General features: G+C 47.2%; 1 protein-coding gene across 2 annotated transcripts; it reads left to right on the plus strand.

The window, feature by feature from the left end:
• Positions 1-1,095: 1,095 nt before the first annotated feature.
• Positions 1,096-25,369, plus strand: CSNK2A1 (casein kinase 2 alpha 1). 2 transcript variants are annotated; one of them, XM_041458252.1, is made up of 14 exons: positions 2,256-2,374; positions 14,094-14,287; positions 15,309-15,420; positions 16,292-16,393; positions 16,814-16,864; positions 17,557-17,616; positions 18,244-18,327; positions 18,728-18,838; positions 19,654-19,755; positions 20,650-20,750; positions 21,460-21,608; positions 22,883-22,969; positions 24,020-24,172; positions 25,034-25,369. In XM_041458252.1, the coding sequence occupies exons 2-13, from the start codon at positions 14,187-14,189 to the stop codon at positions 24,133-24,135; spliced, it is 1,176 nt and encodes a 391-aa protein (XP_041314186.1). In that variant the 5' UTR covers positions 2,256-2,374; positions 14,094-14,186; the 3' UTR covers positions 24,136-24,172; positions 25,034-25,369. The 2 variants fall into 2 exon arrangements, with proteins under 2 accessions (XP_041314188.1, XP_041314186.1); XM_041458254.1 differs by lacking the exon at positions 2,256-2,374 and adding an exon at positions 1,096-1,152 and having other exon boundaries at positions 24,020-25,369.
• The last annotated feature ends 246 nt before the right edge of the window (positions 25,370-25,615 follow it).

Here is a 25,615-nt window from a genome sequence, read left to right on the forward strand (position 1 = left end):
AGGCATGTCCCCACCATGGGGACAGCAGCCTGGAGGGTCAAGGCTTGGATACCCAGCAGCACTGTGGGCAAACATCTCCAGCCACATCAGAAAAAAGGGATCTGGGCCAGGAGGTTATTTTAATCCAAACCTCTTCATGGGAAATAAAATCCTATTTCTGCAGCTGGGGTGGCTGGGCAGGAGAGGGCCCGGGGGGGTCGTCACCTTCAGCTGGCAGTGGGTGGCAGGGGATGACAAGGGAGGAGGCTGTCCCAGGATGTCCCCACTGCACAGCCCCTTTCCCAGCACAAGCCCTGCAGCGGTGCCGGCTCCCTGGGATCCCACGGCAGGGCCCACACTCAATCAAACATACACCGCGGCTGGACATGGGGCTCTGAGAGGGGATGGGAAAAGGTCTCACCGCAGGGAATGCCTGCAGATGCTCAGGGCAGGAACAGTGCTGCAGGGATGGCCTTAAACCTTCCAAAATGTGGCCATCCCACGCACCAGCAGCCCCACTCCCCCAGGGCTGCCCCTGCCTGTCCTGGCCCCAATGGGTAACTAGGCAGGGACACCCCAGGGAGCCAGTTTGGGGGGCAGGGCTGGACCCCACCCTGCAGGATCTGAACTGGGGGCCTGGGAGGGCTCCATCCCCCGCTGTGCCCTGGGGAGACCCTTCCCCTGCTTGGTGAGCCGGGGTGGTGCGGGGTGCGGGCTGGCCGGAGCTGGGGCAGGTGGGGGAGAGGTGAGCAGCGGGCAGCAGCGGCACGGGAAGGCCTTGGGCACGGTGCCTCACGCCGGGAGCCCATTTCCCCACAACAGGGGCCGTTATCAGCGGCAAATCCTCCGAGCGGTCCCATGGGGGACCTCCAGCCCTTCCCCTCCACCTACCCCACCGCTCTCCCGCTCCGGCCCACGTCAATGCCGCCGCGAAGGTGTCGGAACAATCGCCTGACAAAGAGCTATTTTTAGGGGCCGGGGCTCGGAGCGAGGATACGGCCCGGCCGCTGACAATGGGGGGAAGGGGGCCGGGCTTCCCCCGTGACCACTCGGCAGCAGAAGGACCTGTAAGATTTCCTCGATGACCCAGGCCCGTACAATACAAGGAAAGCGCGAGAGGGAGATACCCCCGCCAGGACGAGCTGCTCCTTTACCTAATGGGAGTGACCCGGGGTGAGGGGCTGCGAGCTTTGGGCCAGCGGCCTCCCCTGGGGGAGACTCCCACACCGGGAGGGAAGGGGGGTGAAGCCTGGCCGTGCTCAGCTTTCCGTGAGGTCGAGGTGAGGGGGGGCCAGGCTGGCTCCCTTCTGAAGGGCATGGGGAGATCTGGAGGGGGTAAAGGGGTGCAGACATAGCTCAGCACAACCCCTTCCCCTCCAGGCTGGCTCACAGCTCGAGGTGGGAGGACGGTGACCAGCCCAGAGCTGCATGTCCCCAGCTGGCCCTGGTCTGAGTGTGCCACGAGCCCCGGCTGCTGCTCGTCCTCAGGCTGAACCTGGATGCCTTTCCTCCCACCTCAGGGTCTCCCCCAGTTCAGCCTGTGCCAGATGGGTTGGTGGACCATTTGCTCCAGCCAGTCCTTTGGGGGAAAAGCGATGTCCTGGGCTGCACGGCAAGAAATTGGGCTAAAAAGGTGAAAGGCAGGGAGAGAAGGTCACGGGGTGCTGGACTAGGTCAAGGCTTGGCCTGGTTGCTGGCCGGGCTGCCGGCTCAACAGAGGGATAAGCCCCTTCTATGAACAGCGCCCGAGACCCCGCACGCCGGGCGGGCCCCCAGCGCTCTGCGGCGGCCCCGGGGTCTGGGAGGGCCAGGGCCGGGCCGGTGGAAGGGCTGGAAAGGGCTGATAGAAGGGCCAGAGAAGGGCTGAAGAACGGCGGGGACAGGGCTGTGGAAGGGCCAGGACAGGACTGTGGAAAGGCGTGGGACAAACCGGGGTAAGGGCCGGTACCGGGGCCGATGGAGAGGCCGGGGCAGCGCCGGTACCGGAGCACCTCCGCAGGCCACAGTCGCCCTCTGGCGGCGGGTCCCGCGCACAGCCCCGCAGAGGGTCTGGGCCCAAGCGGCCGCCGCTCACGGTCGGGCCTCTCGCCGGCTCTGCGGAGGCCGACACGGACCCCGCCACCTTCTCGCGGCTCACGGGGACACACCTGGGCACGGAGCGGGAACAAACCCGCGTCCTTCCCGCGCCGCCGTGACCAACATGGACTACAACTCCCATAGCCCTCCGCGGCGTGCTCCACCCTTCCCTGCGCACGCCCCCGCGGCGCGTGGCGGGGTTCGCGCGGTTTCCGTTTCCGGCGCGCCTCGCTCTGGTCCCTGCGGCGGCGGCCGAGCCTTGTGCCTCCGCCATATTGTCTGTGTGCGGCGGCGGCGGCGGCGGTAGCGGCCGCGCCAGGTACCGGCGGCTCCGGCGCCCAAGCGGGGCCCCGCGGCGGTGGCGGGCGGAGCGGGCGGCGGGGGGGAGGTGCCGCTGTGCCTCCTGAGCTCCTCCGCCCCCCCGCCGCGGGCGCGGTGTGGGCCGGGGGGCCGCGGCTGCCCCTCAGGAGAGTGGGGCCGCGGCGGCGCTGAGGGGGAGCGGGCAGAGCGGGCGGGTCCGGTGCGGCGGAAAGGGCACGGCCCGCCGCCTGCTGCCCTCGGAGGGGCTCCGAGTCCCCGGGGGGAGCGGGCAGGGGCTGTGGAGGGGCCGCCCCGCTGCTCCCAGCCCGGTGCGGGGCCGCGCTCGGCCGCGCAGGAAGGGCAGAGCCCCGCGGAACGGGAGCCGTCCCCTCCCCCAGCTCTCCCAGCTCGCACGTTCGGGCCGTGTAGGTGTTATTTTCCTAAATTGCTCGATCTTGCCTCTTCCCCGCCCTGCCCGGAGAAGCGGGGAGATGCGGAGGGGCATGGAACGGCCTGTTAGTGCTCGCTGCCACCCCCGGATGCGCAGGGGCTCCGTTCTGGGCCTTTCTGGGTGGAGGGGAAGGTCGTTCTCACGGCTTTCCACCTCAGTCTGTGGAAGCAGTGGTGGTCAGTGTTGCCCCCGCTGTAATTTAGTTAATTGTGCCTTGGGACCGAGAGCAGTGTGTCTGTTGGTAAAATGTGTTTGTGAGAGAGGGGTAAGATGAGATTGTGGAACCCCATGCGTGTCAGATCACTTAATTCTTTCTTACTGAGGGCTTTGGATAAAACCAATAAAGTTTGGATTGTGAATATTCAAGCAAAGCGGAGGGGCAGGCACTGATCTATGGTCTCTGGTGATCGGTTGCAGGACCTGGGGGAATGGCATGGAGCTGTGTGCAGGTGGTTTAGGTTGGACATTAGGAAAAGGTTTTTCACCCAGAGGGTGGATGGAGACTGAAACAGGCTCCCCAGGGCAGTGGTAACAGCCTCAAGCCTGACAGAGTTTAAGGAGCATTTGGACAAGGTTCTCAGGCACAGGGTGGGATTGCTGGGGTGTCCTGTGCAGGGCCAGGAGTTGGACTTGATGTTCTTTGTGGGTCACATCCAGCTCTGGTACCCTTGAGAGGGGTCTCTTGATTTGGGATTTGTGTTGCTCAAACCTGACCCTGGGCTGGGGCCTTGGGGAGCTGCTCTTGCACTGACCCTGGTGCCAGGCTTTGAATCTGGGCACATGTCCCTGGAGAGGGCTGTGCCGTGTGCTCACCTGGCTCCTCATGGGAGCTCAGTCCTGGGTGCACTCCACAAACGGGTTGGGAAGAGCCCGTGCCAGAGGGGACTGGGCACAGTGGCAGCTCTTCAGAGGAAAGCAAGTGGACACCCAGCATTTCTGCTTGGGGCTGGGAGTGATTTCTTTGTTCTTTGAACACACTCTCTTTTCTGAAACAGAAGTTGCTCAAATTATTCAGACTCAGAGTTGGGGCTTGTGCCATCCTGCCAGCCAGCCTGGGTGTTGGATGTGAATCCAGGGTGGATTCCGGGTGCATCATGAGCTGGGGCAGAGGAATCGCTCATCCTGTGGTTGCTGGTTTGGTGTGATGTAGAAGAGGGCAAAGTTCCTGCTAGGAGAGGAGAGAGTGAGCTTGGGAAGACTCAAGGCAAGATTTGGGGAAAGTGTGAAGCTTTATCAGTTCCTTAATTAGCCCTAAAACTAGGATTAGGGTAATGTTCCAGTTCCTACAGCACAGGCTCTGTGGAGACACACACCATGTCTGTAACTGGAAGATGAAAATTGGGATTGGGATGTCTGGTCCCAGGTGCAGGGCAGGCAGTGCTCTGCACTCAGGAGATCTGCCTGTGCCTGTGGCTGGAATCCCTGTTCCCTTTGGGTGACTCCTGACAGGGAAGGCAAATTGTAATTGTAAAGGTCCAGACCTTTTAAATTGTAATTGTAAAGGTCCAGACATTGTACAATTGTAATTGTAAAGGTCCAGACCTTTCTCTGAGCGTGAAGAATGTCCATCTTTGGTGGTAGGCAGTGTTCCTTTCCTTTCATCTCACCAATGGGGAGAAGTTTCCATCATTTCACCGTTCTCTAGTGATTTATTTCAATACCTGGTAACATAATTTCTGTTGTTAGTGAAATTTGCTGTTTTCTTGTTCCAGTGTGTGTGGTGGTAGAGTTGGGTGTGCGTGTCCTGCACTCAGCAGAGAGCTTGGCTGGTCAGCTGCTGCCTATGGGGAGTTGAAGCAGGGTTGAGGAAGGGAACACAGTCTTGGCTTTGGCTGCAGCAAAGAAGCAAAAACTCAGCAGCTGAAGATCTGGGTGAGGGGATGAGGCACAGAGCCTGGGCAGATGTGGTGAGAGGTAGATGTTGGAGGAGAAACACACTTCCAAGTGGGAGGGTAAGAACACGTTTTCTTGGTTTGTCAGGGCTCATGGGTTCATAGATGGAGGGAAAGTGAGGCTTGCTGGATGTTGGGAATATGGCTCTTGGGAAAAGTGATACTAAAATTGGCAGTAGGTTCTAGCAGATGTGGAGGGAATTGGATCATGGAATGTTGCATGACATTCAGGTTGTTGAGGTTTGTGCAGGGGCAGTTAATGGCACTTGTTTGCTTGAAAAAGGCTGGTGAGATGTGAGAATGAAGATGGAAACCTGGGATTGGGAATTGATGTGATGAAATGCCATTTCCTGACGGTGAGACATTGAAAGACTTAGAGTTTGATATTTGGGGCATTTTCAAGTCATGCAGATTAGATTCATCAGCATGGAATGCGTTGGAAGTAGGAATCTCAGGGTATAAAGGATGTTCAAAGGTGGTTATAGATTTGTAGAACTGTAGAGAAAGAAACTTTCTGCTCTGATGAAAGGGACACGTACCAAACTTTTCCCAATTTTATTAAATGGTGGGTGTCCTTACACTTCCATTTCAGTTCTTCTCCATTTTCTCCTTACAGAACTAATTTTCTCTTTGTCTTTCCTGATGTCCTCTGAGGAGTAAGGGAAAGGAAGACAGGAGAAGCAAATGGGTGACATTGTGGTGGTGTGATTAATTTCGTGTCACATTTCTGAAGAGGCAGGGATTTATTTCTGGGTTACCAGACCTGTCACCTCCACCGTTCCTCCATTATGGAATTGCTTACATTACGATATTTGTTTTAGAACTCTGTGCATGAGATTGTTGTCATCTTAGATCTTATTGTCCCATAAGGGTCTTGAGAAAAAAAAAAAACAAAAACAAGAAGATTTTAAGATCAGTAAATACTGTCTTGACTTAGACTGGCTACAAACATTTGTTGCAAGACAGCTCTTGGATAATTTTTCTGAGCTTGGATATCTCCTTCCAGGGGCTTCCAAGAGCTGACTTCCCTGGAATTTACAGAATGTAATTGGAGAAAGGGAGTTCTCCTTTGAACCTGAAAAAACTGCTTGGAAGAGGAGGCTGCAGCTTTTTGAGCTGGTGTTAGTACTGCTGCTGAATGTAGAGTGTTTTTCCAAGCTGGTTTTTGGCCCCTTTTTCCGTCAAGGTGCCAAACTTACATATTGGTAGGGAAGATTGATGAGAAGTGGGATTGCTGATGTGGTCATGGGATCAATGGTTCATGGATATTTTCTGGTGAGGAATCCAGTAGAGAAGCAGCAACATGAGCCTGGCCCAAGTCTCATCTGCTCCTGTTTTCACACTGTTCTGGACAAATGGTTTTATTACCCATTTCATGCTGCTGCTTTGGGAGGCAGAAGAGCAGAAGGGAAGCTTGGAGTTCTTTGTGGACTTGGTACCACTACAGATTCACATTTGGAAGGTTACAACTTCAGTAATTTTAATTTTCCACGGAGTTGAGTTCTGAGATTTAGGTTATGTCCTCCTTACTGAGTTCTATTTTTTAATTAATATAACCATTTAAGGGAGGTGGTTTCTAAAGCAGGCTGTCCAGCTCCTGCCTATGTAATGGCTGCATCATATTATGGCAGTTTATTTCATGTGAGTGGTGAATAAATTGTGTGCTAGATGGAAAACAATTTTGAGTCAAGGCAAGAGTTTGGCTGCAGGTTTCCCATTGGACAGTCTGAAGTGTTAACAGCAGACCTAGAAAATTGAAGTTACTCACTCTGTTTTTGCAGAGAAGGAGGCTCTGCCCTTGCACCTTCTGGAACAACCAAAGGCTAAATTAGTCCTCTTTTAATTAAGCCAAGTTCAGGGAGAATCCAGTGTGCTAATACAGAATTACATGCCAGAACTTGCTTTCCCTGGGTGGGAAAGGTCTTCCTGTGGTGGGAAGAAGTGGCCACAAATCCTCTTGTGTGTCCAGAGAGCTGAAAAGGTGCCTCTCCCTGTTGTTACCAAAGCCTTTGGAGAAGGCATTTTCTCAGAGCATATTTGCACATGTGCGTGTGAGTTGTCAGAAAGTCTTTATTTTTAGTGTTCAGAAAATGGATGAGCGTGGACGCGCACAACAAATTAATTTCCAGTCTAGAAAAGCAAGAGCTCCTGCAGTGTTCCTTCTCTTGCAGCCTTTTTCACAGGTTTTTCTATCTGTTACCAATGTGCTGTTGAATTCGAGTCTTTCTTCCACACTTGGTTGTACTCCAGAAGGGAAAAAGAGGGCTTTTTCCTCACACTGCAGCATCTAGATTAATTTCAACTGAGCTTACAAATTAAGTTACAAGTTTTGGCACAATGGCTTTACTGGGGGCTTGTAAGGTGTGAAGGAGATTGCTGATTGCTGGAGTTTAATAGCTGGGGGTTTTTTTCCATTTGATTCTTGGAATGGTGGTAGCTGGTTTCATCTTGTGTTAATAATGATAAATTTTTAGAGAATTATGTCAGAACTTCACTTCTGGCAGGGATTTGCACCGAGTGCCTCTTGCTGAGCCTGCTCAATGCTGGCTGAGGGTTGGAGATGGTTTGTGGTGCATTGCCTGCTCCATGGAACAGCTGATCACTGGGATTTCCTGAAGAAATAGTTACAGGCAGCATCCTCTCGTTTATTCTTTTGCTCTGGTAATTGTTCCTGCCTCTAGGAATTGCATGATCAGATCAATTAAAACTCTATAACTTTTACAGATGGTTGGTACAGGTCAGTTTTCTGAGTTCTGCCTAAATCCCTCTCTCTACATGGACCATAGGAGTCAAATCAGCTGAATGATTGTCCTGGCAGTACTCTGTGCCTACTAATTAATGAGGAAAACAACTGTGTCACTTAGCAGCAATTAGGGAGATAGAACTTTCCAGAGGATGCTGCCAGTGGAACCTGATGTCAGCCCGTAGTGCTGCTGAAACATTCCCCTTTGTGAGCCTCCAGGAAGAGTTCCCTGGTGTTGCTGGGGTCTCACAAACTGAAGTTTTGGTAACTGGAATACTGTCCAAAGCTCCAGCAGTAGGAGATTTAGTTTTGTTAGTGCTCTTGGAAGAAAAAGGAACTGCTTCCTGTTGAAGTATTGCTTTGGCTTTAGGGCAGACCTGAAGGGATATTCCTCCAAAGAAAATCCCCCTGCCTTTCCTGCACTCCCTGCTCAGCCAGAACTGTCAGTTTGGGGAAGAGGTGCAAGCAGAAGAGTTTTGGAGTTTTGTCGTTGGTTTCTGTTTGGTGTGTGTGTACAGACAAGTTAGTTTGGCAGTGCCTGGTTGTATTGCAGCCATTTTTATCGGGTTGTGTCAGGAGTCCTTGGCACTGGCAGTGAGGATATCCGCTGGCTTTATGGGTGCTGGGAGCGGTGGCAGGAGAAGCTGCAGGCATGGGAAAGAGGCAGAGCCTGCGCTCGGCTGCTGGGGCTTGGGTGTCTTGCTGATGTTGCTGCCCTCTGCAGCTACATGGCCTCATCCAAGGTCAGTTTTTGGGTCTTTGTGTTTTGGGGTCTTTCCCTTTGCTCCATGTGCTGTTGACTAACTTAGCTCTGAAAATAATAGTGATCATGGTCTTGGAGAATTGTCAGTCATAGAATCCCTGTCACTGCTGCTGGAGGTGATCCCAGTGTTCTGCCCCAGGTCCATGTGCCGTTGCCAAACTGATGTCCAACCAGGCTGAGATGCTGGAGACCCATAGAGAGTTTGTGTGAGCTCTGCTAAAATTCAGCTGTTAGAGAAAACATGACAGACCTTCTGCCAGGAGAGTGTGTGGCACCAGAGCCACTGCCAGAGCATCCCAGAGGGTGACAGACATGTAACACTCTGCTTTCCAAGATGGGAAAGTGGCACAGTGAAGTTTTCCCCAAGACTGTGAAGAGTATCATGGAGTTACAGTAAAACCATTCCTGTGGCTTCCATATAGGTTGTGATCCTCGTTACAGAGGGTGACTTCGGCAGGAATCGTGAGGAATTCAGAGAGGAATCAGTGGAGCTGATGTAGGAAGAGCCAGTCTAAATTTAGGATGTTTCTAGTGCAGAATTACTCCAAGATGTTTCTTCCAGTATAACTAAACCTGTCAACTGCTTTCCCTGCAGACTGGCCATGTCTTGTTTTGAATTAATCACAACAGTTTGTGTTTCTTTTTTAGGGGAATGTTGAGATCATTGCGTTATCATTTGTTATTTCTCTACAGTCGGACACAACCAGCTATTTAAAAGAAATCTGGAAAATAATTTTGGTGGGAAATGCAGTTAAATAAGACTGTGCTGTTTCAAAACAATACCCAGAGAAAACTTTGAATTTCAAACCTAAGCTTTTTTTTAAACTCAAATTTTAAAACCTACTTTTCTGTCAATGTTGTTCCTTTTAGTAGGGAAATGATCTTCAGGAAAGGATATAAAATGTCAATTTTGTTAATCCAGGCTTGTTTCTATTTTAGCTGTAAAATCATAGAAAAATATAGGTTGCAAGGGACTTCTGGAGGTCATTTGTTCCGTACTTGTATTGCTGAAGTTTCAGCATCATGAGAATACCCAAATCAGGTTTCTTTTGTGAGACAGAGCATATTTTTTAATAGCGTTGATTACTATTATTTCTTTTAAAAGTAAGCTGGGTGTTGATTGATGTTGACTGCCAGCAGGCAGTACTGTAAAATTTAGGCATGTCTTGATTTTTTAATTTCAGTGTTTCTCCACTATTAGATATTCTTCAAACTCTGAAGGAGCAAGTGCACCTCCCTGGGAGGATTACAGGGCTATGTGAAGGAAATCATCAACAATTTCATCTGATAATTGTAATTCTTGCTCACCCTACCAAATCACATTTTACACTCATGATTTTAGAGGCTGGGTTTAAGCTTTCTGCTATGAAAGGTAACATCTTGCTTGCAGTTGTAGATGAAAGAAGGGGAATAACCTTTCGATTCCAGACTCTGTGCTGTAATTCTGCTCTTCTCCACTGACAGAGCTTTTCTTCTCTCACAACAAACCCGCTGCTGTCTCAGCCTGTTTACAGTCTTAGGCTGGCACAATCGCCACTGTAATGAGCTTACGTGGGGAAAGTAGAAGTGAGAGGAAAGTCTCTAGACCTGTTTGGCCGATCTGTCCACTTTGCTTTCTCCTCGAGAGGAAGGTGAGCTTGTCTGGAATTCATAAAGCTACGGAAATGTTTTCTTGCCTCTTCGAGTTCAGCTTGCTGCAGTTCAGGGCCTGTTTTACTCCTTTGGGACTGCTGTGTGCTCACTGAACCAGAGTTCAGGTGGGTCATTGGGAATAACCAGGTTTATGTGGTATTGAACAAGGTTTTCTGGGTTCACTTCACTCTCTCTGGATGAACTTGGATCTTTCTGGCAATATCCTGTTCTCACTGAGGGCAAGGCATGCTGTTAACAGCAATCCACAGGGAAGCTAGTGTCAAGCGGTGTTTGTGTTCTTGGCTACATTATTTATACTCCAAACCTTATCCACAAAGGTCATCACTTGGATGGCACTTGTGAGTTCCTTGGGACACCAGTCTTCCGGGAAGCTCTTGGCTCTCAGCTCACTGGGAGCCTGTATAAGTGCTGCATCATACTGGGGCAACTTCATAGGTTTTAAGTTCTGAATGAGTAACTGCTTGAGAGAGGTTCCATGCCAAGAACATTTCCATTTAAAAGGAGAAAAAAAAAAAATTCCGGTATCTCAGTTATTCTGGCTTAAAAAAAAAAAAAGGCAAATTTTACTAGAGGCGAAGTAGGTGTGTTTCTCAGAAACTCATCTGCCTGGATTTCTTAGCTGTGTTTTGTTGCTACTTGCTCTAAGTGCATGCATCTGGAAGGACAGAGGATGTATGAAATTCCTGTACTAATTGGAGTAGGTGATGGAAGTATGGATCCTTCACAAAATACCAAATTCTCCATGGGGGCATGGTTGCCCTTAGAATTAGAGTGCATTGTAAGGATGATAACATCCTTTTTTTTAAAATGAGGGGGTTTGTAACTGGTTTAGATTAAAATGTTTTAAAAATCAGAGTCAAAGAGAGCATTGAGAGGCTTTTTACCATTTTACTGAAATTTAGGCACAAAATGTCTCAGCTTGCCAAGCTGTTCAGACAACAGGCTACTGTTAGAAGAATTCAAACTTTTAAGAACTGATCTTTTTTTAATTAGTAGGCCTTCCAATTAAAAAATTCCTATATGGTGGCAGCACAATTATTTGTCTCTGGGCTGGGGCTCTGGGTACTCCCCTGGAGTCTGTCAGCAGGACAGGGGCTGTGTTTGGCTCTGTTCTTGCCTGGGATGAGCAGGGTTCCTCTTGATAAGGCTGCTGTGTAAGAAATCAGCTAATTATCAGTTTGTTAATACTCCAACGGCATTTTTGAGGACAGGCGTGTGTGGGAGAAGCCAGCAGTGTAACTTTGGCATGGCGTTCCTTTGCTCTAGCTGTCATGTGAGCCCTTTTGGGTGATATCTGTCCAAGGGGTGTCACCACGGGCTGATTGAGAAGCCCTGCTCTGTGTCCTTGCACAGGCAGGCCTTGGCAGTGAGCAGCATGTCAGACCGTGGTTGGGAGCTTTGCCTTCCTCTCTTTGTGACCTCTGATACATTGCCTAAAAGCTCATGGTTGTTTCCTAGTTAAAGATTTCTCTACCAGAGAAATTAAAATTTCAATGTTGTTTCTGGAGATGCTCAAGGCTACACTGGACTCTGATCTCACCACATCTACTTTGATTAGGTGATGTTGAGCAGACTCTCCCAATATATTCTATGATTCTGTCATCAATGCGGGAATTAATCAATTACAACATTCTGTTTGGATTCTGCAGAAATAGAACTCATCTGTTTTAACAAGCTCAGGGCAGTTCTCTAGGTGCAGTCACTGCTCATACTGTAGATTTTTCTGCTTTAAAACTGCAGGCTCAGCTGATGCTTGCATGTCAACACCTGTCCCCATTATCTGTCCTTATTTGTGTCATTCCCTTCTGCCAAAGAGCTTGGATCCACTGCAAAATAATCCCCCTCCAGGGGCACTGAAGGCAAAAATCTATACAAATTCCTTGGCAGTTTTGAGCAGAGAGTGAGCAGCTTTTAGGCAGGGTAAGTTTGTGTATGTCTGTAACTGTTTGCTTTAAAATTTAGTTATCTGTGCAGATTCTCTCCCCTTCCTGTGTAAAGAATAGTAGACAATAATACCTACCCTCATAAATAGACATTGTGTGCCATTCTTAGAAGCTGCAGTTGATGATTTCCTGAAAAAGCCCTTCTCTGAGCAGCCTGTTACAATGTGCTGCTTGAGCTAGGCTAGAGCTACGTGACAAAAAATAGCCACTGTGAAATTTGATCTATCTTTAGATAATGTGATTGATTTTTCTTTTTTTTTGTGCTGAAACTGATCTTGCTAAGCTGGGTGAGGGGAGCAGTCACGTGTGCTTTATTTATACTGGATTGTGCTTAAAAATTAAAATTGCTAAGTCATCTGAGACATATATAAGTTCAGTTAATTCCTTCACAAGGAGTATTGGGCAGAGGAGATGGGCCAGTGCATCTCCTGCCAGAAGCACAGGGAGTGAGAAGAAACACAAACGCAGTGATTGAACTTTGAAATCTAATAAATTTCACTGTACTAAACTGTTCTAGTAAACTTGCATGCTCTAGTAATGCCTGGGGACATCTAATTTCTAAGTGTCTGAGTCATGCCACATAAATGCTTTGAGGTCTTAGATGATTGCTGCCTCATCTTCTGAAATTGTGTTTTGTGAGAGGACTAGCATTTTATCCAGGAACAGACTTATTATATTTTGAGGAATGCATCATATTCTTCCATTAGCTGGACACACAGCTGAAATGCCTAATCCTTCTTTTATTGGTCTAAGGCCTCAGTCACCCTTCCACAGTGGATTTTGAGATAGTGCTGTGTCCCTGTTTATCCTTTGGACTGGATTATTCCACCCTGTCTACCTGAAGCTGCCACCAACAACATTTGTGTGTCAGTAGGTCAAAAAATATCCCATTGCTGAGCTCTGTGCCACCTAAGGAGGCTTTGTCCATGTCAGAGAGCCCTTGCATGCACTTCCGCCTCTGGAAGCAGGACCAGCTGCTGCTCAGGTTGTGTGACATGGTGAAGGACATCAGACCTGTGTTCCCCAGGTCCTCTGCCATCTTCACAGCCAGTGGGTCTTGCTGGGTCCTCACAGGAGCTGAAGTTCTACAGACCTCAAATAAACAACAGGACTCTGCCTGTAGAGCAGGATTTTGCTTCTAGAATTTTCTTCTGTTGTGACGTGTCCTAGTAGCTTAAGCTACTAGAAACCTGCTCCGAGCAGATTTCTTGGTCTTTCTCATTAATGTGTGATAAATGGGGCTGTTACTTCCTTCTGCAGTCTGGCAGTTGCCCATTTTCTGTGAAGGGATAAGACTGGCATAGTGAGTAAGTATATTAGTTTAGATAACAGTGTTGCCCACTGTTTGAGCACATACACGGGGCTGTATGGCCCTGCCACCTACTGCTACACACCCAACAATGCTCTTCCCTGCTCCTTTCTTGTAAGTTATTTTGAAAGCTGACAAGGGGATTCTTGTATTTAAACATCTAAAAGGGTATTAACTTCCCCTTGTGAAAGATTTGAGACATGTAAAGGCACCACATTTATCTTGGGTGGGACAATATTGATACAAAACTGTAGTGAGTTACTGCTGTCCTAAATATTCAGATCTGGATGATAAAGTATTCAGACATATAGAATAAAGATACAGTGTTTGTCTCTAATATACAGTAACTTTCTTTTGAATGGTTTTGACCAGTCACAATACTGATGAAACTTATCAGAAGCTTTGCAAAAATTGCATTGGAAGAAGGAATTGGAGGTACTTTGGGCAAGCAGAATGCAAAGGAACATCTTCAGACCCTTGCAGCAGTGTATTTCTTTCATGTTTGAATAAAGCATCATAATCCAACACAGATGCTGCTGTCTTTTCGACAGTCAGATTTAATGTTTTGACTGTAGGAAGTTGTGACTAAAGCTGGTTTCCATTCCAGCAGAATTGATTTTGTTGCATTGCATGGCCCAAGACTTGCGATGGGGGTGAGATTGCAGCCTGTGGCTGTTGCTTTCAGTCTGGAATTGGAAGGAGAGGATCTGTCTGCAGATGCAGAGCACGTGGCATTCTTTCCTTTTGGAAAGTTACCTTTACAACCAGCAGCTGGAAACAAGCTGCTGAAAATTACCAGGTCAGTGGGTTGGTTTGCTAGGGGCCGGTCCTGCGTGAGGGAGAGCAGACAAATGGCTTTCAAGAAATCCCAGGCCTGTGGCTGGGCAGGCTCCAGCCTCTCCTTTGCAGCAGCTTTTAATGATTAACTTAAATACTTTTGAAGTACCTTGAGAATTTAACCTCTGGTTTATGTTCTGTCTGCAGGTGGAGGAATCTGAGGCCTTTCTCCTCTGTCAGCACTGCAGAGCAGGTCGCCTCTGATTTCACATCTCGCTTCCGCCTGCCAAGCTGTCTGATATGTCGGGACCCGTGCCGAGCAGGGCCAGAGTTTACACGGATGTGAACACACACAGACCCCGGGAGTACTGGGACTATGAGTCTCATGTTGTTGAGTGGGGGTAAGTCTGGGCTGCTTCTGGATGTCCCTGTACCAGGATCAATCCCTGTGGATCCTGCGTAGTGGTACTTGGGGAGTTCAGGCAGCTGTGCTGCGTGAGGCTTTTTCATGCTTCTTGGCAGATGGCAAGGGAAAGGATCACGACTTCTCTTCAGAAAAATGTTTCTTAATCAAACTTTTAAATTCCCAGTTGTGGAAGAACATGTATAGCAGCTTCCTTAAAAGTTTGAAGAAGTTTTGCCAGGTAGTCGAGAAACATCCCCTTTCAGAGGGAAGAAAATCTATTTCTGAAACAATCCAAACAGTCCTGAGTGCAGGGCTGAAAAGAAATGAAAAGACTTTCAAACTGAAGTTGCTGCTGACTTGGATAAGTGAAGAGGCTCCACAGACTTAAATAGGTACATGCTATTTTATGACTTGTTGCTCAGCTCTCTGGGAGTGCCTGGAAAAGACATGGCTGCTTCTCTTTGAAGGAAGGAGGTGTCTAAATTGAGCTCATGACTAAATTGTCCCAGAATCAGACAGCAGCGGTGGCAACTTCATAGCTCTGCGTTCCTGCTGGGATATGGAGGGCCCAGACAGAGTTCTGCCCTCAGCTGTGCAGTTCCCAGTTTCTGGAATGTACACAGTCGTCTGAGCATGAGTGCTGCTTTGTGCCCAGACTGTTTTTAAACAGCCTTGCACTTAGATTTTTCCTTGTACTGGCTTTGTTGAATTTTACCGGCATTATACAAGGAAAAAATGGAGCTTCCAAATATAGAGAGAAGGGATAGTTCAAGTTTGCTAATGCTGAAATACATAGTTGGGCTTTCAATCCATAGTTTTGGATTGAATCTGTCTTGGGCAAATAGAAGCTCCCGGTTTTTCTCATAGTTCTTAAATCATCCAGTTCAGGAGAGGTAAGGCACTAGTTAATCCCCTTTGTCTGTCAAGGGAGGCAGTGATTGAGTGTTAAGCAGCAGTTTATAAATTGTGATGGAAATGAGTGAGCCCTTTGGAACTCTAACCTTTTCTCTCCACAGAAATCAAGATGACTACCAGCTAGTTCGAAAATTAGGCCGAGGGAAATACAGTGAAGTATTTGAAGCCATCAACATTACAAATAATGAAAAAGTAGTTGTTAAAATTCTCAAGGTGAGCTGGGGATTGGGCAAAAGATAAAATCTGTCTTGAGGTGATCAGGAGGCCAGATAGGGCTTTTTGATGTTCTAAAACTGAAATCCTTAAAGCCTGGCTTTGGAGTGTCAGTGAAACAGGCCATCTATAAACCCTGCACTTAAGTCAGATCTCTGCCTGTAAAGAATTAGGCTCTGTCTTAAAGAAGCCTTGATGTGCAACACCTTTTTACTTGGAACTAAGCAACATTTCAGCAGCTGACTACAAAATTTTCAGCTTCTCTAAGTGCTGGTGTCCTGGCAGGCTGTCACAGCCTTGGCCTTCATTTAGTGACCCTCCAAAAGCCCATGGACTTCTCATAGTTAAACATTTGCCACATGCCAGTTAAGAAATCTTGGAGTATCACAGGACTGTTCAGGTTGGAAAAGCACTTAAAGATCATCAAGTCCAGCCAACACCCCAGCATTCATGTCCCCAGGTGCCACATCTACATCTTTTAAATCTGTTCAAGGATGGTGTCCTCACCACTGGAGCAGCCTGTTCCAGGTATTGACAACCCATTCTGTGAAAAAAAATTTTTCTGGCATGACTTGAGGCCATTTCCTCTTGGCCTATCAGATTATGTTCAGAGAGCTTTTTAAAAAAATGCCATCTTCCAACCTCTCCTTCACTTGGAGTTATTGTCTGTAGCTGTCAGAGTTGTGTGGTTAGAAAGGAGACAGCAGATATTTGAGCCCTTACTGGTGTGATGCATACTCAGGTTAAATTGCAAATGTTTCAATATATTTTGCTGATCTGCAGTCACCTGGATGTCGTCATCTGGGTGTTGAGCTATTAGCCTCACTTTACTGCAGGGCTTTATCTTACACTTCGGGTTTTTATTCTTCAGCCTGTTAAAAAGAAGAAAATCAAGCGTGAAATCAAGATCTTAGAGAACTTGCGAGGCGGTCCCAATATAATCACCCTTGCAGATATAGTAAAAGATCCTGTGGTGAGTAAGGGAGAAACTCAAGGAGTACATTGGGGTTATGGGTGAAGTTGCTCTGTTTGATTTCAGCTCTGACCTGGCTTTTTGTTTTCCCCTGCTCTTAAATCCTGCTTTTGAATTGACTGATCAGATCAGCGCTTAATCTGATAAACTTCTTTTAGAGGGCCCTTCCCCCACAGGTCCCTCCAGCCACTCACTCTGTGAGGAAGAGATACCATTGAGCTGAGACAAGTTAATTCGCTCTGCAAACAGTGCTGCTGGAGGCTGTGGGCTTAGGCTCTGCTCTCCCTGTCTGAGGGGAATCATAAATATGTCCAAGGCAGAGGGATTTTGTGCAGTTTTAGTAGAAAAGAAACTATGTAATTCATTATCCTAAGTGGAAACATAACTTAACATGGCTGAATGCTTTTTTTTCTGTTTCAGTCTCGAACACCCGCTCTGGTTTTTGAACATGTAAACAACACAGACTTTAAGGTACAGTGTGGGATGTGACTTCTCTTTTTTTTTTTGTGTTTGAAAACCACTCATATGGTCTTTCTGGGGAAGGGAAAGTACATAGGATAGGCATTTCCTTCCAGCATGGGAAATGCTTTTAAAGATAAATGCAGTTGGGACAGAAGTTTGTAATTAGCCCACCAGTACCATTTTGCCACAAAAGTTACAAGAGGAGAATGCAGATTCCAAGAGGTATTTAACCTTGGGAGCAAATGAATCTGTTACCTTGTGGCCCATCAGTGCCTGTGTTTTTGAGGCATTTGGCTTTTATGTGTACAACTCCTTATTGGAACCACTTTAAATGTGGACAGCTGTTTATGTGGCCTTCCATACTCCTGGGAATGGGGATTTAAATGTTTATTTGTCCCTTCATACTGACCTGCCTCAGAAGAAGAAAGGCTGTGCAATGCCATCCATCATGCTTGTGCTGGGTGAATATCACCAGAGGGAGATAGTGACAGGAACCAGGATGTGCTGTCTGAGCAAAGCTGGAAGTAAACTACATATGGGATTTGCAAAGGGAGAGGAACAGACTGATCAGAGTCAGGTGTGAGATCAGAGTAACTTGAGAAACTTGGACTGTATTTCAAATGGCTTTGGAGAATGCCAGCAGCCCAGAACAGGAGGTTTTTGGATGTTGAACACTGACATGATGTGTTTGTGTCCCACAGCAATTATACCAGACATTAACAGATTATGATATTCGATTCTACATGTATGAGATTTTGAAGGTAAGTTGGTGTTTGCTGTTTTGTTGGTTTATTTCTAGTATTTGCTCTCACCTAATCCTGTAGAGATGGTTCTCATGTCATTGATGATAGTGACATCATATCACTAAGGGAAGGAGAGTCCATGGAAGAATTGGGCAGAAAAATGTCAAGTCAGTATCTGTTTTTCAGTATTTTGGTACATGGAGATACCGTAAAATCCTAAATCAGGAGTACATGTAGCCTCTGGAAAAAGAAAACTGTGAGCTGTTACTGGCTGGGTTTGTGCTCAGGCATAATATGAGTCAAATAACTTCATCCATTCTTCTGAACTAAGTAATTTCTCCTTAGGAGTCTGGAGAAAGGGGGCTTGTGTGATCATTAGTGCCTAGTAACTATGCTCTTAGAGACTCTGAAATTCCAATTTTTATGAGGAAGCACCTGAAGTAAACTAAAGACATTTGTGTTGCTGGGACCTCCCTTTGAGAGGGGGGGTCTAGAAGCATTTTCTGTGATCAGTGAGTCTAGTCTAGGATCTATCACTGGACAGTACTGCCATCAAGTTAGACTTGATATGTGTGGAAATATTTTTGAATATGGTTAACTTGACAGATTCTTGTGACTCCAGCATCTGTTTCCTCTCACCTGCAGGCTCTAGATTACTGCCATAGCATGGGAATCATGCACAGAGATGTCAAACCTCACAATGTCATGATTGACCATGAGCACAGAAAGGTAGTGTGGGGTGGCTGGGGGGCAGGGAGGGGTCCTGCTCTTCTTTGGCAAACTATTGATCCATCCCTTTTAGGTACTCCTGCTTAGTGGTACTAGCAGACCTCTTTGAAGGGAACTCTGCTCTCATGGTGTGGACAAATGTAAAATGAGAATATTGTGCTGCTTTTTGAGGCTTTACTTTGTCACATGTTACCCACAGGCAGGGTTGTATGGATAGGTATTTTATTTAGACTGCTTGGTGATATGGGTTTGGGGAGAATATGTAACCAGACACTGATCAAATTAATTGAAAATGGAAGGTTTATAAATTAACGTCATACTAAGTTCACCAGTGTCATTCAGCCAGTGGCAAGCTGGAGCATCCCTTGAGCCTTTTTTCTTTGTTTTCTACCATTTTTAGCTCAGACTAATAGACTGGGGTTTGGCTGAATTCTATCACCCTGGCCAGGAGTACAATGTCAGAGTGGCTTCCAGATATTTCAAAGGACCTGAACTTCTTGTAGATTATCAGGTAAGAGTTACCAGGACTTCTTACTGACTTTGATATGGAAAGTCAGTGCCATTTCAAGGTATATAAACCCAAAATTCAGATGCCTAGAGAGCTGAAGCTAAAGACAGTCTGTTCCAAAATGTATGGCAGAAAGCAGTGGCCATAAAGCCCCTGAATGAAAGAAACAAATGAGTAGTCTCAGGACCTGAGGAAGAGCTGCAGAACTATCATTATGGATCTTGGAATACAAATGTTAAATATTTTTTTAGCAAGGCTGTGTTTGCAGTAAGGTACAGAAATGAAACAAAGCCCCTGTGGGAACAGCAAGTACTGCATGAACTTCTAAATTAAGCTATAAAAGCATCCCCTTATCTGATGGCAGTTTGCATTATGGAAATCACAGTGTTCCTGGTGACTTTCAGACCATGCTGGTTCTGGAAGGAAGCACATCCTCACCTGTCCATGGACCCTGGGGAGTCCACACCTTTTGTTGTTTGTTCCAATGCTTCCTTTCCCATCACACATTTCTCAGTGGTTTATAACATTGGAGTCTGCAGTGAAAATAGAAGAAAGCTCTGATCTTTAATATCCTGGCAGACAGGGATGGAATTAGGATACCTGCTGTCCTGCTAATTGCTGTATCCCAGTTTAAGTAACTGGAACAGTGAGCTGAACAGTGGTTTAGGGATGAAGATACGTGAAGATAGTTCAGTTTGTTTCCAGCATGACATGGCTGTGTTCATATCACCTTGGCGGGGTGGGGGAACCCTGTTAGTTTTGGCGGTCTGTTCTGCTTAATTCATTAGAAATTGAATTGTCCTTCTGGTTTTGTACAGATGTATGATTACAGTCTGGATATGTGGAGCTTGGGTTGCATGTTGGCTAGTATGATATTCCGAAAGGAGCCATTTTTCCATGGCCATGACAACTATGATCAGGTGAGAGCTGGTCATGTACAATGTCTGTTCTCTTAGCACCATGAAGGTTTCCTGCTTAGGCTTCTATCAAGTCATCCAGAGATTTTTTAAGCCTTTCTCTAATGGCTTCTTAGCTCAGTTTGAAGCCACATTCCTTTTCTCAAGTGTGCAAGATTATGTAACCAATTAAGTAGAAATTGATTTATAGAGCTTTGTACTTAGGAGCTCCTCAGTAGGTGTCTGGGAAAAGCTGTAGAAATAATTATATTAAGGCTGGTGTGTTCTAGTACATAGTTTGACTGTTTCTGAGGTTAAGTGGAAAGCCCCTGCCACTACTCACTCTTCCCCCACTCTGTGTAGAAACTGAATTTGGTACAGGTTTATCCAGATTCTGAAATCTTTGATGTATTGCCTTTGGGCCAAAATTTTTATTTTTAAACTTTTATCACATGCTCAGCATGTGACTGCCATGCAAATATTATGGAACAGGGAGCTTGTATTCTCAAACCTTTATTCTGGAGCTCTCTGGGGTGGTGCTTCACCTTTCACGTGCAAGATCCAGAGTTTCTGCTTTTTTGACCAGTTATTCTTGCCTTCCCCTCTGTTGGTTTTGAATATTTTTATGCTACTAAGGAAAGTGGTGTTGCAAGGTCTCAGGTTTTAGAGATTTTAGGGTCTGTGGCTCCCTCCTGGCTGCCTTGGGGTGCTGAGCTCCAGCTGTGAGTGGAGGCGTGTTCCTGATGCCTGGGACTGTGTGGCTGGGGAGGCCAGAGCCACAGGCTGACCCTGTGGCTTCTGATTCATACTGCTGGGATCAGGTTCCAGCTCCCATGGGAATGTGCTGCTATATCTCCATGCAGGCTCTGGTATTATCATACCTTCACAGCAGTGACTTGTTTTTGTGTTTGTTCCCAGCTGGTGAGGATAGCCAAGGTTCTGGGGACAGAAGATCTGTATGACTACATTGACAAATACAACATTGAGCTGGATCCACGTTTCAATGACATTTTGGGCAGGTAAGCCAAGGTCTGGAGTCTCTTTGGTAGATCCAGACAGTTACAGCCTTGTCAACAGACCTTGAAATGAACAAAAATTTGGGGGAGAAATCAGAGCCAAGATTCTGTAGAACTGACACTTTGTGCCTTTGGTCCCTTTTGCCAGTGCTTTCCATAGTCCTTTATATGGAAATGGACCTGAGGAAAGATTTTTAAATGTCATTCAGGCAATAAAGGAGCTACTGGAGCAGAAAGCATGAAGGGCAAATACTCTCTTCAATCTGGAGGGAAAAAATCAAAATGGTGTTTCTCAGCATTAGAGTGCAGAAATTCAGGTGCTGCTAAACATGGAATTTATATGGTTTTTCCCCTCTCATAGTGGGTCTAAAATTAAAGGAACTCATGTTGGGTGCATAAGAGATGACAGAACCTGCAATTTTAGGCCTGTAATCCATTCTGAGCATTAGTCCTGCTGCTGTCTGGGGTCATGGCAGAGCTGTGCAGGGGCTGTGGTGGCCGAGGTGGCTGTGCTGGGGCTGTGACTGCTGTGCCACCGCGTGGAGACACGGTGACACTGCTTCGTGTTCTGGAATGTCTCACTCCTGCACTGCTGCAGGGAGCAGTGGCCTCCCTCAGGGCTGGACATCTGTCACAATTCTTGCTCCTTAAGACAGTGAGTTTTGGCATCACTGTCCCCTGCCTGGCCTGATCTGGGTCTGTTTTCCTGCAGACACTCCCGTAAGCGATGGGAGCGCTTTGTCCACAGTGAGAACCAACATCTGGTGAGTCCAGAAGCTCTGGATTTCTTAGACAAGCTGCTGCGATATGATCACCAGTCACGACTCACAGCAAGAGAAGCCATGGAACACCCTTACTTCTGTAAGTATCAGCTGCTGTCCTGAGAGTTCTGCCTCTGGGAAATCTCTGTTCCCATGGCTTGCGCAGATGGGAACAGAGAATGGCAACAATGATAAGTCTGGTCTGCAAATAATTGTGCTGGAACTGAGTCTGCTGGTGTCTGTGTGCCACCTCCACCAGCCAAAGAATCAGTGTTGGGTGCCTGTGTCAGGCCCATGAATCAGCAAGTGATATCAAGGAAAGTCACCTAAATCTCCTAAATTTGGGGCTGCTTTCTGCAGGTGTGCATGGACTCCTCTGTTTGGATAAACCCAGAAAATTCTGGTTTGTTGACAAACAGAAATTTTAACTCCTGTTGCTAAATTGCTTAACTACTGCTATATTCAGGTCTTGATTTTGCAAGCAGAAATGTTACTTTCACTAATAAATGCTTTTAAATAGTTGCTGTTTTTCACAGATATTGATATCTAGGGGTTTGAAGCAGCTGCAACAGTGCATTATGTCAATATTTGCTCAGGTGGTTTGGTTTTGGGGTTTTTTTAGCTGCTGCTGAAGGGACCCCTGTAATTAACAGACTGTTGATCTGTGTTACACCTGTTGGAAAAATCCCAGGGAAATGTTTTGCAGGTATGAGCATTAGAGAAGCCAATAGCTTGGAATGTGAGAGCTGGACAAACAGTTCATTAACTTGTGTCCACAAAAAGATACATGTAATGCTGAGCTCAGCAAAGTTTGGAATTCCCTTGTCTGACACAGAAGGGCTGGGAGGCAGGAAGGGGTTGTCCCTGTTCAGGTGAGAATCTTATTTACATGCAGCTGAAAGTAATGAGTTAGTAAGTTGGGATCATCTCATGGAAGACAAGTTCTAGTGACACACCTGACAGCTCACAGAGATGTAGGATGTGTACAGAGACATGACACATGATTGTAATCACTGATAATCTTTCTGCTTGCTACACCCATATTCTGGGTTTGGCTTTCTGCAATTACACAGTTGCTTAGCACAGAAAGATCAACTTTGCCGTAATAACCTTTGTTATTTCCTGTCAGACAGTCCTGCTGAACCCCAAATCATATAATTTAGCTGATTTTTCCTGATATCACATGACCTTGGTACCTTCTTGAGTGCTTCTCACTGGCGTTGGTGGAAATGTCTGTATTTCAATAGATGGTGGTTGATGTTATTTGAAACAGGCAGAGTGCCAGGACTGGCTGAGCACAGAGGCCACAGGCAGTTTGTGTGCCTCAGCAGCTCTCTGGCAGCACAGCACTTACTGGTAGTGTGCTCTTCCTAGACCCCATTGTGAAAGACCAGGCTCGGATGGGCTCGTCCAACATGCCGGGTGGCAGCACTCCTGTCAGCAGTGCGAGCATGATGTCAGGTCAGTTCTGCCAGCTCGACTTGGTGCTTGGTGTGCTGAAGCAGTTCTGTCTGTGGGGTGGGTGGGAGGACCCAGGAGGGAGAGTTCAGCAGGCAGGGCGGTGTTGGGTCATCTCCCAGGATTGGGGACAAGGGCAACGAGAGCTGCAAAGTGGGTGGGAGAGTCTGATAAGTAAGGCCTTGGGCAGCCTGACCTGTTTTTCTGGTCTCATTTTAAGAATTTCTTTGCGGGCGATTTTCTGGCAGCAGCTTGAAGGACAGTTCACTGGCACAGGCTGCCCAGAGAAGCTGTGGCTCTCAGATCCCTGGATTTGTTTAAGGGCCAGGTTGAACAGGGCTTGAGGCAGCCTGGTCTAGTGGAAGGTGTCCCTGCCCATGGCAGGGGGGTTGGAACAAGAGGAGCTATGAGGTTACCTTTTCAACCCAAACCATTCTGTGACCCTGCCACATCTCTGCCCGTCAGTGACACTCAGGGGTGTGCAAATCCGTGCCCTTGCCAGAGCTGCAGAGAATAGTGACAGATCTTTTATCTCTTTAATTACTTTGGCAGCTCTGGAAACATAACTGACCCACAAAGCTCCCACTTGACTTCAGAAGCTGTCCTGGATAGCAGTGCGCTGTTTTTACTCTAATTCCTGCTTACCTGTCTCTCTTCCAGGGATTTCTTCAGTGCCAACACCTTCACCCCTTGGCTCAGATCCCTGGATTTGTTTAAGGGCCAGGTTGAACAGGGCTTGGGGCAGCCTGGTCTAGTGGAAGGTGTCCCTGCCCATGGCGGGGGGGTTGGAACAAGAGGAGCTATGAGGTTACCTTTTCAACCCAAACCATTCTGTGACCCTGCCACATCTCTGCCCGTCAGTGACACTCAGGGGTGTGCAAATCCGTGCCCTTGCCAGAGCTGCAGAGAATAGTGACAGATCTTTTATCTCTTTAATTACTTTGGCAGCTCTGGAAACATAACTGACCCACAAAGCTCCCACTTGACTTCAGAAGCTGTCCTGGATAGTGTGCTGTTTTTACTCTAATTCCCGCTTACCTGTCTCTCTTCCAGGGATTTCTTCAGTGCCAACACCTTCACCCCTTGGACCTCTAGCAGGCTCACCCGTCATCTCTGCCACCACCACCCTGGGGATGCCGGTTCCAGCTGCTGCGGGCGCCCAGCAGTAGTGACGGGCTCTGTCTCCTGCTGCCTGAGCTGAGTCAGGTGGGGAAGAGGTTTCCCCCTCCACCTCTCCTCAGGACGCAGCTCGTGCCTGGCAGGGGAAGGGAGGGGATGAACGCTTTGGAGACACCGTGTCTGAACTGTTGCTTGTGGATTTATAGTAGTTCAGTCATTATATACAAAATTATTATAGGCTGATTTTTTTCTTTTTTTACTTGAACTTTTCGTAACTCAGGGGATTCCCTGAAAATACCTACAGATGGAATACTTCTTGGACAGTTTTTCTTTCCCCCTCCCCCACCCCTCCCAAAAAAAAAAAAAAAAAAAAAAAACTAAACAAAGCAGCAAAACAACTCTTCATGTAATAACAAAGATGAATCAACAGCATTTCCAAGCTCTTGCATCCTGCTGGAAATCTCTTCTCTTCATGTTCCCACCATTATTCCTCCACAAGCCTTGGGGGATTGTGCTGTTCTCCAGAGACTACCAAACCAAGTCTTCATGAGGCAGGGGAGGGGATTCTTAAAGTACCACTCACTTGAACCCCGTGTCCTGCATATGTCCCAGCCAGGGTACACTGAGGAGACAATTCCAGTAGGGAGAGGTGGGATAAGCTTAAAAGGAGTAAGTGCAGATAGTGTCCAAAACCCTAATTGGATTGGATAATGTCTCCTTAGGAGTCAACCAGAATGCTAACTCACCCCTTGCATGTAATTTTAGTCTTAAAAATGAAGTTACTGATTCAGTTGGAGTCCTTGGCACCTCCTGAGACAGGTGCTCCTGTAGAGTACGCCCTGCTCTCATCAGCCCCTTTCTCATGGAGGGTTCTTCCAGCCATTGCTTGGCTTGGATCTCTGGAATTAATTTGTTATTGGGTATATTGTTTTTAAATTGTTTCTATAGGTTTCGAGCTGGTGGCTACTTAAAGCTGGAAAAATCAGACTGCGCCAAGTCCGATCCCACATCTTCACCCACCATCCCCTCCCTCACGTGCCATGTGGTGAGAATACCAGTTACCTCACAGTCTTGTAAATATGCACTGAGAGGAAGGAGCCAGGAGACGTTAACTTAAACTGAAATGGTAGATCAGTAATTGTGGACAAATATTATCATTGACAACGGAAAAGCACCCTTGTTACAGCCCTGCTACCCCTTGCTGTGTATATATACTTTGTCCTTCATATGTGAAAGATCCAGTGTTGGAATTCTTTGGTGTAAATAAACATTTGGTTTTATTTATCGAGGTTAGATTTAAGTTCCCTGTGTAGAGGCCTCCCTGGGGTGGTCATACACTGACACAGGAGTGGTGACAGCCACATGTGCCCTGGGCAGGCCATGTCCCTGTCACACCCATGGGGAGCAGTGCAGAGAAGCCTTACACAGATGTCACTAAGCCAAAGTTATCTCGTGGGAGAAGGATCTTTTGCCATAACAAAAAAACCCTCCTGTCTCAGCCATGATGGTGGGGAATTGAGATGATGAACC

This window comes from Pyrgilauda ruficollis, unplaced genomic scaffold (assembly GCF_017590135.1).
Source record: "Pyrgilauda ruficollis isolate IOZ18807 unplaced genomic scaffold, ASM1759013v1 scaffold127, whole genome shotgun sequence".
NCBI classification, from domain to species: Eukaryota; Metazoa; Chordata; class Aves; order Passeriformes; family Passeridae; genus Pyrgilauda; species Pyrgilauda ruficollis.

Bases quoted from the DNA above. Each gene is read 5' to 3' on its own strand.
- CSNK2A1 (XM_041458254.1), top strand. From the start codon at position 14,187: ATGTCGGGACCCGTGCCGAGCAGGGCCAGAGTTTACACGGATGTGAAC. The intron at 17,617-18,243 runs GTAAGTTGGTGT...TCTCACCTGCAG, and splicing joins ACATGTATGAGATTTTGAAG to GCTCTAGATTACTGCCATAG. The intron at 18,328-18,727 runs GTAGTGTGGGGT...TACCATTTTTAG, and splicing joins TTGACCATGAGCACAGAAAG to CTCAGACTAATAGACTGGGG.